This window comes from Xyrauchen texanus, chromosome 3, assembly GCF_025860055.1.
Source record: "Xyrauchen texanus isolate HMW12.3.18 chromosome 3, RBS_HiC_50CHRs, whole genome shotgun sequence".
Taxonomy (NCBI): Eukaryota; Metazoa; Chordata; class Actinopteri; order Cypriniformes; family Catostomidae; genus Xyrauchen; species Xyrauchen texanus.
In genome coordinates, this window is record NC_068278.1 from 3,810,254 (window position 1) to 3,831,432 (window position 21,179).

The following is a 21,179-nucleotide window of genomic DNA, read 5'->3' on the forward strand; positions in this document are numbered from 1 at the left end:
GATTAACTCTTAAAGTGACCGTAACCTTTTTAGCATTTCTTATACAAATGAATGTAAACTCAATGTTATTACTTGTAAATTGTACACATTATTTCATATATATCATTATTATATATATACAATTTCATGATTAATGTTTATTAATATAATGTAGATTTTTTTTTTTACATTTACATTTTGATTATAATAATGATGACAAACAAATTATTAAAATATAGATATACATTTTCATATGATTATTTGTTTGTGATCTTAAAGAGAAAGGTATATAAGCAACTCTTATTATTTAAACTTTGAGCATTTATATTGTGTATTAAATAACTTTATCTTGATGAGAAATTATAATGAGCATTTTGGTCAAACATTTTTTCAATAATATTTTGTCATTTAAGTGTTATTATATCGAATCGTGAACCTCATATTGAATAATGAAACAAATCGGGAGTTAACCATATTGTCCCCTCACTAGTCACAGATATTATGGCTTGTCAGTTCTTTTGCATGAATTGGAGGTGCTCATGTGTTTTTCACATGTGTGACTGAGGATCTGCCTAAATTGGTCACCAAGACTAGACTTTTAAACTATCCGTAGCACATTTTACGGATGTTTATGTAAATGATGCTTGCCCCTCTAGACTTGTTAGCTTGGGCTGACAGTCTTATTCCAAGTATTTGGTAATGAACGAAGGACCACAATGAACAAAGCATTTCTGCTCATTGTCAAAAGTTGTTATATGCCTGTCAAACCGCTAAATTAGAGTCTAAATGTTAAGCATAAAGTGAGACATTAAATCGAATACATCTTTCTGTACTTTATATCTATATTTTATCTTAGTGGAAACATTTAAAAAACATGGCAACAGTGGCAGAGAGTGATGTTGTCAACAAATACCGAGAAATACAGACCCTGAAATGATGCAGAACGTCTACATAATACATGCCCGCTCTCCATGAGACTCAATATTTTCCATATGGAGGAAAAATGCAGGTGAAGGAGCTGGCTGGGTGTACCAGACCTTCCATTGGGACTCTTTACCTTTTCCCACAGATGGGCTGTATAGGTGGAGGGAATTGGGTGCCTTATCAGTCCTAATGATTAGACAGCTGGAAGTTATTTTCCAGCCCTAGTTTCAGATTAGGCTCTGAAACCCCCACTAGACGATCCAGTCTTCTTATGACAAGGACAGATGGAGACGTTCTGACATGCATTACAATCTGATATGAGTGCATTTTACATCAATGCCATGATTTTACCCTTAGTTATCTCTGGGCCCATGATTTTAACCATGCCATGGCTGTTCATCAGTCTCACAAGGCTGTCTAATAAATCATTCTGCTTGGTGAGAGCATCCAGGATTAAATTCTTGATTGATGGAGTATTTTGGTTCATGGTGATTGTAAAATAATGATGAACGCCTGAATGAATCTCCCTTCCACAGAAAGTGGTCACCCTTATCAGGATCTGAAGATAGTTATATAACTCATCTTGTATTGTATGTGTTGTTTGTCTAGGCGCCATCGTTTTTCAGACATTTTCAGTCTGAGAATGCAATCACCAGATCATTGCATATTGTTGTATCCTTTAAACATGTATTAAAGCATCAGTTGCACTACCAGTTTTCATTTAGTTTATACCTTACATGAAAACCTTGCCTGATATCTTTTGGCCTTGCTTTGACAGTTTTCTCTGTTTCTCACCCTCTCAACACTCCAGTTCCTTTCGCTCCAGACTCGGGCTGGGTGCTGAAAGACTCCCGGCTGCAAATCCAGCTCTCTGCACAGATGCTATATGTCAACAGAGTGATGCATGTTTCTGTTGATACACCAGACGTCTTTACATGAACCAGAAAACGTGCTATCTGATGGAGGCTTGGCTTAATTCAGCTTCCCTCTTTCACTCACTGTGACCCAGTTTTTGACTTTAGCTCAGATGCAATCACTAGCTAAAAAAGGGGCTTTTCGAATGCAAAATAATGGAATCGAATTTTCCAAACAGTTTGTTTTTCTTCCCCATATAGTCGTTGAGGTACTGTAGACTCACTCTCACTCTCTGTCCTGGCTTTGGCTGCAGACAGCTCCATTTGACACTGCTGTCTGGGAGTCAGACTCTGTGTTTCTAATGACGGGGCATGACTGCTACAGTTTGGCCCAGGCAAACTTTTCAAAGCAGCTGTGCGACTCCTGTGGCAGATTTGTCTCTCGGACCCTTCCTTTTTGAACTAGTCATCCGTCATGAGTCAGCCGCATTTCACTACATCTTAATGAAGTAATCCCCCTCTCGTTTTTTCTCCTCTTTGGAATGCTCTTGTTCTTTCTGTTTCTCTTTGCTCATTCAGTGCACTGACAATGATTTGTTTTCTTTTCAGATTCTGGGTTGAGTAGGGCCATAGTTTATCATTACTTCAACTCCCCTCTATCTTTTTTTTTCTTTGCTTTGCTGGCCTAACAGTAGTTTTTTTTTAATTCCATTTCAGAATATTTATGTGAATGTAATTACCATTAGTGTAGGACTCTCAATGCAATTTGTGTGATTTTCCTCCAGTGCCAATTTAGTGATACTGTATATAGTAATGGTTGACCAGTATAGTTTTTTCAATGGTTGATGCCGATAGCTAGAGAGAGGGGTAGACAATATTAAGAAGATTTACCTATATATGTGATACATGATCATGCAAATAATGATACTGTAGCAATTAAGATGTTCACGTATACTCAAAAGCTGTGCATCATCCATTGTCAAGGCTGTTGGTAGATTGTGGAACTGACTCAAGGAGAGTTATCGCTAGTGTTAATCGGCCAAATGGGCACAGTTATCAGCCAATGATAATATCAGCTTTGGAGATATATTGGTTTATCACAATAAGACACATCGCACAAATCAAGATATCAAGTCATGTTGATTTTCCATTGTGAAAAGCAGTTTTGTCATCCCATTCTCTTTTATTCTTAGTAAGCTTCTTTAGGATGATTAAAGTCTACAAAGGTTCATCATATAAATAATGACTGCAACCCTCACCACTTAAACCCTGACGACCAGTCCAGTGAACCAGCCTTTGAAAGACAGCCCCTGTTTTGAAACATTTCTCAGAAATGTATGGCATAATCTATCTTGGGTCACACATGCATGTTTGGTTGATCTGAAGATGCGTGGGGTGGGGGGATGCTCATAAATCAGCCGTTAAGCAGTAAGGTTAGGCAGGGAGGCTATAGGGTTAATGAATATCTCCGGCTGGTTGGGGGATGTTCTGAATCCCAGCGAGGGATATGACTAGCTGCGTAGGAGCAGGTTGTCCTGAGAGGCCCCATCAGTCAGATCAAAGGTGTCTGCAGGGAAGGTCACCGGTTCTGGCCGAAGACCTGTCCTGAAGTAGAGAGATGGAGCAAGTGAGGAAGAGTAGGAGAGGGCTGGATGATGCAAGAACATAAAAAACACTAATGTGTTTCTGCTGCACACTGTAATTTTGCATATTGTATGTTATTTACCATAAACTCCATCTATGATCCATAATCATGTTTTAAAGCTAGAATGCTAAACATTTTTGTACCTAGCGTAGATCTTTCCATTCTTTTAATGTTCTTTGGATGAAACAAAAACTTTATTTATGAGTTTATTTATAGAAGAATGTTAAATTTCTAACTCATCAACAACAACAAAAAAATACTTTCAGTAACCTTGGAATGTTTTAACCCCTATAAGTACATGGATAAGTACTGAGAGACAGTACGTACTGTATTTCCTCTAATAAACTTGATCGCTTTATCCAAATGCAAATGTTTTGTGAAATCAACATTTGTCATAAATGCATACAGTACTGAGCAGCCCTAAAACTTTATGAACTAAAAAATCACCATTAGCATGATTTTCAATTGAACAGGTTTTCAAAAGCTTTTTCAATTGAATACTCATGGATACAGTGATCCACTGACTGCCTCTAGAGGTCAATGGTTAACTCCATTTTGGCTCAGAATGGACTGTTTTCTCAAGGGTGACAAGTTGGAGATTTAGAGGGAGGCCTCAGTACAGGGAATGTAATTGTTTGCTAACCCCCCTTTAATCCACAGGATTTTCTACACAACTCCTAATTTGTCAGGACCAACATTTATATCTGCTACAAAACAGGAGAGCGTCCTCAACCAAGAAGTGAACTTAAAAATGATACGCTCCTCATATAAGCTGCAGTGACAATCGAGTGAGGCTTGCTTTGACATTTCGGCTAGCACTGTAGAGTTTGTTTAGACCTGGTACTTCAGTAGTATTCATGTTGATTATAAAAATCCCCTTCTATCACTCCAACAGGTGACCTGCCGAGCAGAATTCAGCTCTACCAGAACCAAGAAGTCATGGCTAATATCCATCAAAACTATTCATAGAGTTAAGCCTTATTAATAGGCTGATGGTATGCTATTGTACAATGGCACAGATTTACGCAGAAGTCAGTGTAGTTGTTTGAAATAAATTCAAAATACAAGCAAGGATCTTTTACATTTATTCTGCTTTCTATGTACATTTTTGTTTTATGCACAGTCAAGTAAATCATGTTTGTATGTTTTGACAGTTATGCATACCCATTCCACATTCTAGGCCAGATTGATTACTTATTTTAACTAAAAAGAAAGTTTGTCTACCTAAACTCAAAGTAACAAAAAAAAAAAAAAAAAGAAAGAAATGTCGAACTAGCAAATGACATTGAAGGTAAAACAATGGAAGGTTTTATAATACAAGAAAAATAAATACTATTAACAGGAGAAATCTGGTGACTACATGTGTCCAAAAATAAACATTTCCTTACAAAAGTTGTTTAGGTGCTAAATGTTGAAGTTAATCAAAAACATTGTTGTATCTTATAAGTTTTCTAAAGTTCTGAGTTATTAAACCTGTGATTGGTGCTCTGTTTATGAGAATCACTTTACTGTTGGAACATGTTACTACTTATTTGTGTACTAACAGAGATTGTGTAATGTTACATTACATTAGTATGTCCAAGATAACAAGAATTAGCTTATATGGAAAGTATTTGAAATGGATGTCTTGGTTTGTATTGTGCTGTGCCATATTTCCAGCTAACATTTTTATAAAAAAGTGCCCATTTATCCATTTTCTTACACTGACATTTTTGTATCATAGATTTACTGGTAATTCCAAAACAATTATACTTCAGAAATGTCATTAAGTGAAACAAACTTGCATTATATCCCTGAACAAAACCTACTGAATGTCAGCACTTCAATAGACCTGCTGTGATTTGAGAGAAATGGTGCACACTGACCAGAAGACGTTTTCATAATTTTTTTTTTTGTCGTTAGTCTACACTTACAGAAGCCAAGACTCTTTGTTTCCCATCAAACACATGATCCCAAAGAGTCGTTCTATAAAATATCAGCTCATATACGCTCAAAATAATGTCAAAAACAACTAAAAAAATGAGATGAAAAAAAAAATACTATAAAACTGGATTGTTTTTTCCTTGATTACGCTCATCTTCTTTTTCCTTCATTTCAACAAAAGTCTCGTCAATAAAACTGTTGGCATATCTGCACATTTGCCCTAACATTGAAAAGGAAATGCTTTTTGTTGTCCCTGTTAGACAGTTTTGCATAAATGTAAGTCTCTTGTTACTGTCCACGGTGAAAAACAAAATATTTCTTGGACATTCATTGCTGCCTTGGCCAGTTTAACTGGCCCGATGTCTGACATGAGTGTCCAATTTACCTAAGCCACAAGTTTTCACAAGGCAGCGTAGATTTGAAAGATATAAATATGCAGGAAAGAGTCTTCCTAGATACCATGTTTGGACGTTTCTGTTCATGAGAATTCAATTAGCTGCCTTCATTCCAGTCAGGCATGATGCTTACACTGTGCACGCCGTGGTACTGGTGCGGGGACAGCGTGCGGGGTATCCCGTGAGTGTACAAATACTCATTCCCCTGCAGGCCGGTGGTTGGCGACTGAATCCCAGTACTCGGGCTGCACTGACGACCCAGCGGCTGATGAGGCATGGAGCCCTGGTACATAGCATGTGTGTCACCCAGCTGTGGTGAGGCATGGCCTGCGACACCGCTCAATCTGGACACCAGGGGTCCTGAGGTGAAATGAGCAGAGAAGTGCTGATAGGGCAGTCGGTCCATTTGCTGCATGGTGGTCACGGAACAGCTGCCATAAGGTGAGACACCTGGCCAGGTGTTGCAGCTGATGTCTTCCAGGCTAGGCACCGGCTCAGTGGATTGAGAAGCGCCGGCGTACATGCATGCCTGTCGCTGACCAGACTCAGTCCTGTAGGGGGCACCACTGAGGCCCAGAGACTGAGAGTAGCTCACAGGACGATAGTAGTGATCGTCCTCACTGGATGAACTTTCCACGTAGGTTTTCTTGTACGGATGATCTCTGCTGTGACAGTCATCCTCCACTGTGCATAGACAAAACATTGCAGAAATTAATTTAGTACCATCTGGAAATATATTTTTAAAATCTATTTAGTTAAATCTCTGATTTATTGTAGTTACAATGCACCTTTCCTCTTGATGCAGTGAAAGTCTTGACTGTGTTCGTGGGGCAAAGGATAGGAGCTTGCCTGAGGCAGTAGGTCTTGGGATGTGCTCGTAACCCCGTTTTCACAGGAGTACTGAGAGCTCATGCCACCAGGTGTAGACAGACCTTGTACATCACCGCTAAATGGACTCTGGCTGGTGCCGACCCGCTGGCGCACGGAACTGCGAGGGACCACTGGATACTCCTTGGTGCTTTAAAGAACAAAAAGCATTTTCTTGACCTCCCCTATAAGCCATTCCATTTACATGTTGTCTTTCATTCAGGGATCTTGAAACTGCCTAAATGGCAACTAACCACATCTACCGTCAATGCTCAGCACTCGGTTAGAATAAGCTCTTAGCCATCTGTCTGTGACAGGAGCTTTTCCATGCCAATTAATCAATGGAAGTCAAAAAAGGCACTTTACATTGCCTTTTTGCATAATTCCTTTGCTATTCATTTTGAACCATTGACCTGGTTCTCAGTAGGTCCTAGTTTAACTAAGAGCAGACCTGCTTCATCTCAATGGTTGACAGCGGAGTACAGATAGTGTATCAGAACCTTTGACTGCTACAGAGAAAGTACACAATACAATACAATTTTGTCTCTCTGTACTGTCTGGACTGTGCATGAAACCTTAGCACTTGTATTTTAATAAATCTTGATACACAAAATGTTTAATTTTTAATTTGCGGCTTTCTCACTTAGATAAAGGTGACTGCTGAATGAATAAATGTTCATCACAGTGCTGTATAATGGATTCTGTAGAATAGAAGAGTTTCAAAAGTGTCATTCTGGCTTTAGTCAAGTCTTAAAGTCTTCAGGTCATTATCTGGAAACTCAATAGAAAGCTAACCCCAAGAGTCTCTTATAGGAGACATTAGTCAATTCTGTCTCTGCTCATTTGAAAGTAACCGACAAAGTCAACTACGGCATGGAAAGTGCATTGCCATTTTTTTCCTAATGTATCAACTCATTCATTTTGGAGTGGACAACGCCTGCGTTGGCTGCTGTGGGCCATAAAACCAGATTTTCTGCTTTGAAGATGTGTTTTTCCACACACTATAGAAGCATGTTATACAGCAGTCATCTGAAGAAAATAAGAATAAAGCCATGTGGTCTTTGCCTCCACTGGAGCAACTATATCACAACTCTTCTGGATCTCTATATAGATACTAAGCCATGAAAATCAGTGGCTGGATGGGTTCCACTTGCCTAGCAAATGCCTACCTCAGTTAAGAGCACTGGCTTTGTGAAAGCAGCCACCTCTGGTTTGTCTCCATGTTGGGCGAATGTTTGTGCATTGATTAGCACAAGCCTGTTTAGTGATAATTAGAGAGATAATCTGACTACAGCCTCTTCCTACCCATCTAAAGATGCTGATCAAATCTCCTGTCAGGCCAGAGACCATATTTAGAGGGGCTATCTTTAAGACACCTTTATCTAGCAGAAAGCTACTAACATGCAATTTTAAGGTTGTGGATATATTAGTGTATTGCTGCAATTAACTCGGCACAAACACTTGTGGCTACATCCACACAAAAGTCGGTCAATGTGAATTGTGCAAAAGGCTTTTCCTGCAGATATACACTTACCTTTGCATTCTTGACATGCGATGTAGCTCCATATCATCACTTCCACGAAATCCCTTTGCAAAGGGATTGTTCTCAATCTTTAACTGGGTAATCTGTGAAACGGACAGCACACATATTTTACCAATAGCTTCAGGGTATGGCCTTGAACTGAGTACACTGTCCTGAAGTAGTCTAGTAGTCCAGATATATTTTTTATTAATGACAATTTATTTTATTAAAGAACATGCTTTCCCATCTTAGAGCCCAGAAGTGACTGTAAAAATACATTGTTTCATTTTTACTCCTAAACAATACATCTTGGCAGAGAAAGCAGGAGGATTCGAAAGATGACTGATAGGTAATACTCTATTGTAACTCATTTGCAGTAATGTATCCATGAATTTGCTTTGAAAGGAATTTGCAGTGACCGCTTTTATTATTGTTTTCAAACAGCCAGCATGCGATTGAGGCACTGAATTGAATGCTTTGCATGTTTCTGTTGGTGGGACATCCCACTGGGACAATCAATTCAATCATTTCAGTCTTTAAAAATGTATCCAATAGAATGTTCTATATTATACTGTAATGAAACACAATGAGTGGCTCTTTTGGGACTGGAAATTGACAGATTATCCTGGTGGTGTTTTCTGTTTGGTCAAGAGACGATGAAAAGATGAAATCTTGATGTGCCCAGGCACTGTGGTTTGTTTGATTCTGGTCTAATGTAGAACAAAAACTTCTCTTTTTCTTTTGTGGATTTCTGTAGATTTCGGTTTCTGTGTGACCCTGAAAAAGTAATTTTTTTGGCTGTTGTGGTGCCTTTCCTAACAGGACCTGATCTTTGACTCTGCTTTGGCTCTTACTTAAGATTAAATCTAGTAAAAAATGTACATGTTCTCTTCTAGAACTGTCTTCAGGTGTTTCCACAGGATCTGGGAGTCTTAACGCAGAGAGCAGTCAACTATTAATTATTATTCTTTTATATTTCATATAAGCATTGAATAATTGCCGCACAAACTGGAACAACGCGCACATAATAATACTATTAAGTACGTCGAAACCTGCTATTATTTAACTCCCATTACCAAGTATATTCTCGCATACGTTCTGGATCAAAACTCTAACAACATGTTAGCAGATTTCACATCTAGAATCCGTTGATTAGCAAAATATTCATTTATTATTCTGTCTCACAGCGCGCACCGGGAATTTACAACATTTAATTAATAACACACATTAGAGCCTCATAGAAAAAAGATTTAGTTTCTGAATGTTAATGTCAAATGACGCATGACTATTGTGAGGTTGGTCAAGTATATCAGGTTAATTAGATTTATTTATTTGTATTTTAATATTATCACAATTTCACGGATTAGCATTTTCCGACATACTATGAGTTTTTATTTTGTATTGCATGAAATAAACAAATTCATAGGATCTCTGTTATGTGATGCACGTTGTCATGAGCTCTCTTAAACTGTTTTTAAACTGTTGCTCATTATAAAATAAAGGTACACATGATCATTTATTATTGTATAATGTTGCTTTGTTTTGCTGCAGGCGGAAATTCCACAAGGTTATTAACATGCAATTATTTTTAATGAACCACAGGTGCACGTGCTTTTACCAATTTAAGGTGTGTGAAGGAGGATTTGAGAAATAAGCAAATTAACAACCTTCCATGATGCACAATCCAGAGAATAAGAATAACTGTCTACGTATGAGTTAGTCTAAATGCCAAGATCCAAGCAGAGCAAGTCATTAAAACACTTAATGTTGTCAGAGGATACAAAAATACAGAAATAAATCTCTTGTGACCTATGTCGGCAGAATAAAGAAAACGCAAAATGTGTAGTTGTGTTTAACGTGTTCATAGACACACATTTTTGGTTCAAATGTATACGAATATATAGCGGGAAATTGTGTATTTAATGTCATTTTAGAAGTAAACATTTCGTTATGTTTTACACGATTTCTAAATAGTTTCGCCTTCACTAGATCATTTAAGTTTGATCCTGCGAGTACAAATATTCCATATAGTCTCTCAGTTAACATGAGGTAAAATGTACATCATAATGTAGGATAATTAGCTAAATTCTGTTAAAAAATAGTATTAGATGGACTATAGCATGTCACGCCAACGTTCCAAAACTATCAAATGCATGATTTTCTAAAGCTAAAGCATCGATACCTATAAGAAACTGTACATAAACTAAGGTTTGACCGCGCGCGAGTGTTTTTCTAATTGCAATAATTCAATAAATACAGATAAAAAAAATGATCTATGAAAGTGTGCTACATGTTTGTGCACTTCGGTGTTTGCCCCTTACAGTGTGCTTACAGCAGTCACATTTATTAATGCAGAAAGTTCAAAAATCATTTGAAGCGTTGTCCAATTCACCACACTTGAGTTTGTAAATATGATCTGAGTCACTATGTCATCTACTCATATTAAACTATCACGCGCATCTTCTGCACACGACATTTGACTTTCAACGCCATCACTGTGCAAAAGAATGTCTTTCTGGATTCCATTTACAGCAGATAAACAAATGTAAAAACAGTGCAATTATAGTAATCAACACAGAAATGCGTTTGACATTCACGTCGCCAGTATAAAAAATATATAATAATCCCCTAACATGCATGTTTTTGTTTTCTTGGTCGTATAGTAATTTAGCTCTATATTTAATGTTATATTTGTGTTATTTGCAAACGCTTTCTTACCATACACGTGCTTATTTTTTCTATCATAGTCAAAGATGTTTTAAAGCATGCCATTGTGGCACCAGAATGTAGGCTTCACAATTCATTGTTTTACATTTGAACTATTAAGGAACAAGTGTAGATTATATATAGCTAAGGCATGTTCTGGGCCATATTTTTACGATTCCATGCAGAAGTGGAAATATTCGGTGACGTGTCTATTGCAATTGACCAAATCAAATATTTCGATTCTCATAGATTAGTGCAGATGTTTTCTAAAGTTTAGCATTCTTAATGTTAAGACATTAGCAACAGATTACCAAGGCACTTCTACCATACAGTCATTTGAAGTGTTTTCTGTCAGCAGATGCAAGAGAAACGTTTACTCAGTACTTCTTCTCATGCACAAGTGTTAACTGACTTTAATCGAGAGTTCAGTGTCTCTAGAGAATAAAATCCGAAATGTCTAAAATACAAAACATACCCAATACATTAACATAATTAAATAAAGGCTGAGAACATATAACATTGGTAGTCTCAATTCATTAATTAATGAATTAATTTCGATTCACAAAATGTTACCCAGTTTAGCCTTAAAACACAAGAAGATTAACTTCAGAATGAATCAAATCGAACTTGTTACCTTATGATTTTGGTAAGACGTGACTGCAATAAACGCCGTTTCTGGAAACACGTGGGTGCAGAAAGCGGTATTTTTGGAACCAAATCCATTATTTTCATCCGCCTTCACGATGTGGATCCTCGGTTGATATTTATGCATGGAATTCAGGATAATCTGGAAAGAAAGTGGAGCCAAAACACATTCTATTATTCAACTGATTCACAGTAGAGTCTTGCTCTTTTCCTGTACGGATGGACTTTTCGACTTTTGATTCATATACAATGATTCCATTAATCTGTCAATGTGCAAAAGATCAACGCAAAAATCACGTGAGCATTTGGACGTTTTTCTCTGCTCTCTGCTGCGATATGGGAACACTTTTACTTTGTCATACTTTCCTTCGGTCCCTCTTTGAGTTGAGAAACTGACGCTGTTGCGGTGAACTTGAGGCCTCTCAAAGACTTCTGTGTCCAGTGCTGCTGATTCCTCAAACTTGCAACACACTCATAACAACATCTGTTTACAAGTCAGAAGTTTCACATCAGTACTTCTGTCAAAAGTATGGAATATTACTGAAATTACTTTTGGTCCAAGTTCTTGTTTCAGAGAAACACTCTAAGTAGCACTTTGAGCTTGAAGGTCCAATGTGTGTGCATAATGAACTCCAATGTTTGCATTCTAGTTTATGCATATTCTATATTTTACATTTTGATCCATTCCCCCTTCATTCTCCAAACAACTGCAGCAGTTCTCCTTTGATCAGTGACATTGGTCCACTCCCTCTGAGCTGCTCTTGGCTCAACAAAACAGGCAGCACTTGGTCACATGGCTTCCCCTGCCTGCTGTAAACTTTAAACATTGCTCTCAGCCCAGAGTATTGCTTTTGCTCTAGGCCTACAAAATGATTTAGCGTTCAAGGTGAAACATACTTTTTAATATCTGTGATGTGAAAATGATATAACTTAAAGTTTTCTGCAACATCTAGCACAGCCACACACACTATACTTGTTTTTGACATGAAATGCAAACACATGGATTTGTCGAAAAACTATGTGTGGGACATATAAGAATATATTTGGAAATCTGTAAGGACATCAGACAAAGCTTTTTTCCCTAGAATGCTTGCGGTGGGACCACCCACTATGAGTACAGCATTGGTCTGCTCATTCTGTTGCTCCGTTTCTCCATTTGGCCCAGCGCTGTATGATAGTTTTAAATGATAGTGAGCGATCACTGAGGGCCCTGAATGCTGCCCCGCTCTTTCATGTTCCCGACATCACAGGGATTGTGAAGCCCTGCAGATTAACAGCCTTTGTATACCTCTGTCCATCACTCATCACACACTGACATTAAATATAAACCACCTGAAGCGCAGTTATCCAAACTACGCCATTTTGACTTCAATATTTCTAGATGGCTGCAAGAATGTGTACGCCTATTGAGCACTTGATGAATGCTGCTCAAAAAATGGTGAAAACTAAAGCTTTGTTTGCTTGGACCGAAAAAAAAAAAATGTAACTGGAAAAGCCTAAAAGTTAACCATCGCCCTTTACCATGAACACACTTGCTACAGTACATTGTCTGTGTGGGAATTATTGCAATTATTTCCTTTAGACATCTTTGTCTCGTGATTTGGGCAAATTAAGAAATATTGGCTCATTTGATGTATTTCCTAACAGGTTCCAGCATATGGCATTGCATGTTCAGCTCTGTTTCTAACACTAGTAATAATAAATAGGTCTGAAATTATTTCAAGCACCTGGAACAACAAGACGTTGGGTTCTTATTTTGGTCAAGAAGCCGTACTTCATTTATAAATCCCAGGGTGCTCTTTCAGCTCAAAAGGGGGCATGCCAAGAACCACTGCAACCAATCAAAAATGCAATCTGGCCAGAAATTTACAACACGACTCACATTCCAACTGAGCTCTGATTTCATTCTACCAGCTGAGGTTTAGCAGGACAACAAACCTGATCAACTTAATCCATGTGATCAGTTCTAAAGAGTGACAGAACATATATCATGTGCTTGCAGTCACAGTTTTAAAACATAAGCATACATATGCAACACACTCTCATAACGAAACGTGACTGTCCTGGCATATACTGTATCATGCTCAGATAGACACACAGTGCTTGGGTTTCTACATCTCTGAGAAACTCTGAACATCAGTCTAATCTATTACAGTTGTTAACTGCTCGGAATGGCACTTCTTAGACAGAGACTTCTTTACATTATCTGACAGATTATGCATGATAAAATTGCAGGTGCCTTAAGAATGAAATTACTTTGAACCACACCAGTTTAAATGTATAATCTCACTTTAAATATGTCCACATCTAAGGCTCCGGACTGTTGTTTGTGTTGACACAATTTTCATTACTGGATTTAAGATGTGTTTGGGTTATTACACAGTTCTGGCCTTTGTCAATAGCACCTCTTTAGGTGTCTATTATTTCTGATCTAGTGTTTTGATGCACAATGATACCTGATGTGTGAACCTTTCTCTTCTCATGGCCTGAGAACCAATGATGAATATTACAATCATTTTCTGTGTCATTTACTTCTGATTTCAAATCACTATGATCCAGCATGTGATGAATTTGTAGAAAATACTGTACATTCGACAACTCGAGCACAGCATTTCAATACTCACATGTCCAAAGGGATCTAGGTGGTTGTTTGTCAGTTTAAGCTTCTGGAAGGACACAAGCTGCCGCATCCAGTGTGCACCGGTGGCTGGGGAGTCTGGGTGGACGTACAGTCTTCCGGGCATCGCAGGTTCAGCTTTTCCTGTCACAGACCTGAGCCGCAGTGCAAAACACATTTATATTTTTTTTATTTTGTTTAAACATACTTTTCCATTTTTGTACATACACATACATACTCTCCTTCGAATCTCTACTCATTTATTTGTTATATAGAATATTATTTAAAAAATGTATGTCTGCGCTCTCATGTTTCATTAACTTTGAAAGTGAATGTAAAAGTTCAGTTTGTTTATTGATTTATTATGTATTTATAATTACAAGGATAAGTTCATTAAAAAAAATGCTTTGTGCTCCCTTTTTGTCTTGAAATTGAAACTTGTCAAAATGTGTCTCAGCATACCTTACATTTACCATGCTTCACTGCATTGTGTATTGCGCATAATGTCTTTCAAAGACCCGTTTATTTAGTTAATGACTAAAGTGTTAGTTGATCAAGAGGGTCATTAGTTCCAGAGCATGCACCGGACGGGTAATTATCAGTCATATTGGCTTGTAGACATCCTCCCTCAACAAACCATCAATTTAACTGACCCTGAAAAGGAGTATAAAGCCAGAAGCAAAATTTGATCAAATAAATTTAATACAATACAATACAATGTCGTCTGTGAGGTTGTTTGAAGCAGACAGTAATGTATGTGAAACATTTTAAGGGTTATTTTTCGTGAAGCTGTAGTGTGTCATCTTATAAAAAATGATATTTGACTAACAGTGTAGGGTAGCGACACAGCCAAGAGACCCACTCTCTTTCAGTCAATAACAGGAATTGAAGAAAGTTTCAAGGCAGGTTTTGCTTTAATGTTTTTTTTTTTTATTTAAATAATATCCACCACAAAATAGCCATTTGTTTAATGTAGTAACATCTAAATGAACTGGTATGATTCAAGTCAAAGATATTATTCTGAATCAATTATTCTGAATCATCCTGACAGCATTAGATTACAGCAGACCTCATTTTAAGGGTTGAATTAGGTAGAAATAGCACCTTTAAGTAACAATTAATTTTTTTTTTTTTTTTTTTTTTTACAGTTTATGGTTTTTAGGCCCGAAAAATTCAAAAATCTTGAATTAAATCTTGAATACGTTATTTAGATGTTTCCACATGAAGCACATTTTTAGGTTAGATTTTTTTCAGTAATAAATAAGGAAATATTGGAATTGTTTTTATCTGAAATATACAAACAGATTTGTGGACCATTTCTGGAATATTTGAATGATTACTCTTTCTTTCCTGCGCTCTTTCCATAGTGTGTTCCCTCTGTTTCATAGTGTACACCTATTCTTCAGAGATGAATAATGGGATTTTGGGAAATTGGGAAAATGGGAAATTGAATTATGTAACCAAAAGACAAATGTGTGACACTAGCTTTACAATTTGATAGGTTGTGTCAGTACATTTTGAGAAGCTTCTTTAGGTTTTGTTCTGTACTAGAGGGTGGTTCAGGAGTATGTTTCTTTAAAAGGAGCAGAGGAGAAAGTCAAACCAATAGTGGAAACTTTTTTTTAAATGAGGCCGTAACTTCGAGAATATTTCAAGAACCCTCTTGGGCAGTGAAAACTCGTCAGAAACGATTTAATTATATCGCAAAGTAAATAATAACCCGCATTAATAACTTTCACTATTAAAGACATTGTCGTCTCACATACCATTTATTATCGGCGAATTTATAGCGGTGATCGTCCGCTGGCACGACATCCATCAGCAGAATATATTTGGTTTTTGGGTTCAATCCGGTGACCTTCACTTTGAAGCTTGGGAACATCCGCCTGTGGATGAAAGATGGGAAATATTAACGTATTAAAGCACACATAATTAAAAACAATCAACATCTTTAATGTGATATTGATATTTCTCACTGGAGAAAACAATGATTTGTAAACCTACATTGAATGATTAATGCAAGCGTTCATAATTCAATTCGTCAAACGGATACGATATTGAGTTGTGTTCCCAATACTCAGAGTACCTGTGGCCTACCGCACGACTGCTAAAAAACAGGATTCATTTCAAGGTCATTTGATTTTATTTATCTTATCAATATCTGAAGTGTATGTTACACTTCAGATATTAATAGGCTATATAAAAGCATGAATATTCATGAATTTAAATAATAAATCTAATAAATTCAACAAACACATGAATGTAACATATATAAAACAAGTCATTGTTTTTTATTCTCCGTATCGCAACACACATGGTGTACATATATAGGCTATATACTATATATATATATCCTTAAAAAAAGAATTTAGGCTAGCACATGTGTTGCGCTAGTGAGAAAACGAATCCCTTCATTGTCTTATTCCGGGTTCAGGACAAGTGAAGCTCAATCCACAGCATTTGTGTCATAATGTTTAATTACCACATAAATTTCCTTTCTTTCAAAATAAGCACAAATGTGTGTTCCAGTGAGACACTTCCAATGGAAGTCAATGGGGTTTAATCTGTACACATTAAAATACTGTTTCAAAAGTATAGACACAAGACATGAACAATATGTGCGTTAACATGATTTTACTGTCATTAAATCACTTATTAACCACATCTGTGGAAATTATAGACAATTTTATAAATTAACTCTTATAATTATATAAAGGTTACACCATAAATCCTAAAAACCTAAAACGACCGTAACAATGACGATTTAAAGACCATTCAATATGCTTCACATTTCTGCCTTGAAACTCTCAAACTGGCCCCATTGAATTCTATTGCAAATGTCTCACTGGAACATCGATTTTTCTTTATTAATTTTTTTAAGAAAAGGAGAAACGACTCAAAATGATATGTGGTGGTGGTATTCAACATCATCCACAAATTCTGTCGACTGATCTTAACCGGAATATTCCTTGAATGTTTTTACTTTTCACTTCCACGCAACTCACGTATACATGCGCAAAAGAGCAGTTGTGTAATAAAAGCTGTGGCGACCGTATCAAGTATTTATAACTCCAGATCTATGAGGTACAGGAGGGGTAAGTAAAATGTCATCAAATGAAGAGGAAATGAAATGAGTTCAGAATCCACCTTGTTTAACTGTGTGAGAAAAGAATTGACGGCACGTTTCTTGAAAGCTGCCGCGATGTGTCAAAGTCACATTTATTTATAGAGCACAATTAAAAACAACAACATCTGACCAATGTGCTGTACATAATATCATATAAATATTATAGAACAAAATATAATGCATGATGTACATAATATAGTACGATGATGCACAGTTATAGGCTACATAACATGTAAACAGCAGAAAACATAATTGGTTAAAAGATCTGTTTGAGCTTTGATTTAAACGCGTACACAGATGTGGCAGGCTTTTCCAAAGCTACATTAATATCCTCTGGTTTGAGGACCTCAGAGATCTCACTGAGTGATGCTCAGACAGACAGGAGGAGATCGGTGAGGTAAGACGCTGCTTGAACATTTAAGAAAGTCTTTGAAATCAAGTCTGTAGTGAACTGAAAGCCAGTGTAACGAGACTACAACAGGGGTGATATGTTGACGTTCAGCTGCATTCGGAACAGTTTGCGTCCGGGAAAAAGATGACTGACTAATATCCATATAGAACGCATTGCTATAGTCAAGCCGTGAAGTAACGAAAGCATCAAAATTGACAAAATTCTTACAAGAAAGAAAATATCTTCACCTTGCCCATTGCTCATAAATGGAAAAAAATAGATTTGCCAACAGACAGGACTTTTTGTCAAACTTAAGAGCATTATCAAAGAACACGATTTCACATGCGGAGACAGAGAGCCGAAATTCAGATCCGAGATTCTAAGGGCTTCACTGGGCCAAACACAAGGATCTCAGTCTTGCTTTCATTCCAGTTTATAAAATGTAAAGACATCCAAGCCTTTAAATCAGAGAGACAGGCCACAAGCGAGTCAAGACAATTGTTGCTGTATCTCAAAGGCAGATCGATGTGGGTGTCATCTGTGTAGCAGTGAAAAGAAGGGTCGTATTTCTTAAAAATAGAACCTAAAGGAAGCATATATAGAGAAAATAAAATAGGACCATTATAACTATTACATGTTTAGGACTGCGAGACAATTTGTTAACATTAACTCGGACTCATGAGCATCAATATCGTGAAATATCGACTTATTGAACACTTATGAATCAATTATTTCTCAGTCTTTACCTGGAGTCTCACACTGACCATAATATCAGACAACAGCCACATCGCAATGACTTCATGCACACTTATTGCATTTCTTTGCAGCTCCCACAAAACACCATCTGATTCCCAATTTGACACTTTCATAATGAGACAGACCTACACTCCTTCTGTATCACGAGGTTTCGTGTTAGTAAATTAACATAAAAATTAAAGATAAAAATACGTTTATAATTTGGCGTATAATCCAGGTTTGGATCTCATCAGTCAACAAACTGCAATGAAACATAAGTGGAAAACATCTATACTGGAATAATGAAGACTGTCCAAATGTGAATGTGTCTAGTCCAGTATAAAGACTCATTTCACACCTGAAAATATATTAAACCGTTGCTAATTCAACTATGGGAATTTACATTAGCCTGCTAACACTACAACATATTTCAATCCCAATCTTTTAAAATTCAAATACTAAAAAAGGAGTAAAAGAAACGCCGAAGTGAATCCCTGTCAGCTGATTTATGTCCGCAGTAATCACAACATTGCTAAAACTTCGAAATAAATAAATAAAATAAATAATTTAAATGATGAAACATTTATGCACGCTTCATGTCAACGTGAAGAATATATTAGGCAATAATACTGAATGCATAAGTATAATTATGAAAGATTTGCTTCAGTGCATTACGAGCACATGAAACTACATGCGATGAAAGTCCAAAAGTGGCAAACATTTGTGTCTTACCTCCCTGCTTTGGTGATGATCATTTCAGTCCCCACTTCATGAAACTTTGCCCATAACTCTCGCTCGTGCAAGTAAACTTTGATTCCTTCCATTCCCTTTGAAAACATATATGACGTTAATGTATATAAGATGCATCTTTAAAAACTGAAAATAACGACAGTAGATGCCCGCTAAATGTGTAAAACACTTTATCTTAAGATTATTATCTTTATCTAATAACATTATTCTTAAGACTAATAGGTCATCTCAAGTACAGAAGAAAATAAAACAACATCGACGTCTTTCAGATTTAAGACGTTAAATAATGCTGGCCTATAGTGAATGCTTCAGGATGTTTTGGATAAAAAATGTCATGATATAGGAAAGCGGGAAGTTTCAGAAATATTATCCTGACATGCAGGTCTATACAGGAAGAATAGTCTTTTAGTTCCAGTATTTGTTATTGTTTTTTTTTTTACTTATTAATGTATCGTATTTCGCATATCGCTTTTTTATATGATACATTCTCTCAGTGTATGTAACTTTCATTGTTTGCCTTATGAATCTCGTTGAAACAATTGTGGCTCAAACCTGCCATCATTGCATCTCTCTCTCTCTCTCTCTCTCTCTCTCTCTCTCTCTCTCACACACACACACACACACAGTTGTTACCTGTTGAATGTAGGTAGTCTGTGATGACGGAGATTTGCTGGAGGCTGCATTCTGTTTTTCTGATTTACCGTCGCTTTGTAAATCTTTTGCATCCGTGTCACTTGGAGAGTTTTGGAGCCGAAAGGCGTCTTCACTGTCCGCCATGTCAGATGTGAAATACTTCAACCGTGAGGCCTAAACGACAGAAACATTTCATCATCACCTTCTTTTTAAAATGATACACATGTGTAGCCCATGTTTACACCGCTTTAATAATCATAATCCACTGATGACAATAATTCTGATGACAAACACATTCTCGCGTATCGCCGTTTTCAGATCACTTTTAAATAGCAAAAGACTCAGATTATACATACAAATATGTTGAAAAATAGCTACTTACTAATTTATCCACTAAATACGTACTCACTAAAACACTACTATCGGAATAGAAAAACAAATGCAATACTTGTGTATTATTTGGAGAAATGTCTTCTCACATAAACGATGAACAATGTTAATGCAACTTAATGTAAACCACACACACACACACACACACACACACACACACACACACACACACACACACACACACACACACACACACACACACACACATGCCTCTGTATAAGCAATATTATTCTCAATTATAATAGTTATTATAATTGTTGTTGTTATTATAAGTATTATTGTTGTTTTTCTTGACAGACGAATTTTAATTTTTAAAAGGGGATAAAGCATGGGCCTGTGTTGTAACCTTCTTTAGAGATTAGAAAAACTGTTCACCACTGTTCGATACAGAGTAATATCTCTCAATCTACAGTGTATCGAACTACCGAACAGATGCATTACTGCTGTCTATACTTCATCCCTGCAGAAATCAGAAGAGCTTTACTGTGTTTACATGTGTATGTCAATGCTCGATGTCTTTCTAAAGATGGCCTGACACAGGAACATTTCAATGAATCACAATCAAATGAACGCAAAGAAACTGACACTGACCTTTAATTCTGAGGCAGGACAGAGAGTTTGACCAGTCCGTGAACGCGTCCAGGTCACCCAATCTTTTGATAGCGAATTTCCCTTTTAATGAGAATTATATTCCAACCATGTATCTGTCGGTGTGCTGCACGGTGAACCCGTGGACTTCATCTATGTCCTCGGTGCGGCACAACTCGTCATCATCGTCAGGCGTCCGTGCAATATATCGATTAAACACGAGAATCTTTCTTCTTGTGCTGATGAACTCGCGCTAATGGCAGTTCACATGTATTCAGAGTCCAGCCGCTGTTATTCTTCCTTTACTAGTCTATTCAACCTCCTCCTCCTCCTCCTCTCTCTCTCTCTCTCTCTCTCTCTCTCTCTCTCTCTCTCACTCTCTCTCGCTCTCTCTCTCTCTCTCTCTCTCTCTCCTCTCTCTCGCTCTCTCTCTCTCTCTCTCTCTCTCTCTCTCTCTCTCGCTCTCTCTCTCTCTCTCTCTCTGTCTG

The 21,179-nt window shown here is 37.1% G+C and overlaps 1 protein-coding gene across 1 annotated transcript; it reads right to left on the reverse strand.

Annotated features, from left to right (window-relative positions):
* Positions 1–4,224: 4,224 nt before the first annotated feature.
* Positions 4,225–20,973, reverse strand: tbx5a (T-box transcription factor 5a). Its single transcript, XM_052096311.1, has 9 exons — positions 20,695–20,973; positions 19,714–19,887; positions 19,063–19,157; positions 15,844–15,963; positions 14,085–14,232; positions 11,450–11,602; positions 8,122–8,213; positions 6,509–6,738; positions 4,225–6,404 (listed from the first exon to the last, which is right to left on the reverse strand). The coding sequence occupies exons 2-9, from the start codon at positions 19,855–19,857 to the stop codon at positions 5,818–5,820; spliced, it is 1,569 nt and encodes a 522-aa protein (XP_051952271.1). The 5' UTR covers positions 19,858–19,887; positions 20,695–20,973; the 3' UTR covers positions 4,225–5,817.
* Positions 20,974–21,179: the final 206 nt, after the last annotated feature.

What these genes read in the sequence shown, in the direction of transcription:
- tbx5a (XM_052096311.1), bottom strand. Translation starts at nt 19,857, where the DNA reads ATGGCGGACAGTGAAGACGCCTTTCGGCTCCAAAACTCTCCAAGTGAC. An exon ending in AGACTACCTACATTCAACAG is followed by an intron (nt 19,158 to 19,713) that starts GTAACAACTGTG and finishes ATGTTTTCAAAG; the next exon opens with GGAATGGAAGGAATCAAAGT. An exon ending in ATCATCACCAAAGCAGGGAG is followed by an intron (nt 15,964 to 19,062) that starts GTAAGACACAAA and finishes TTTCATCCACAG; the next exon opens with GCGGATGTTCCCAAGCTTCA.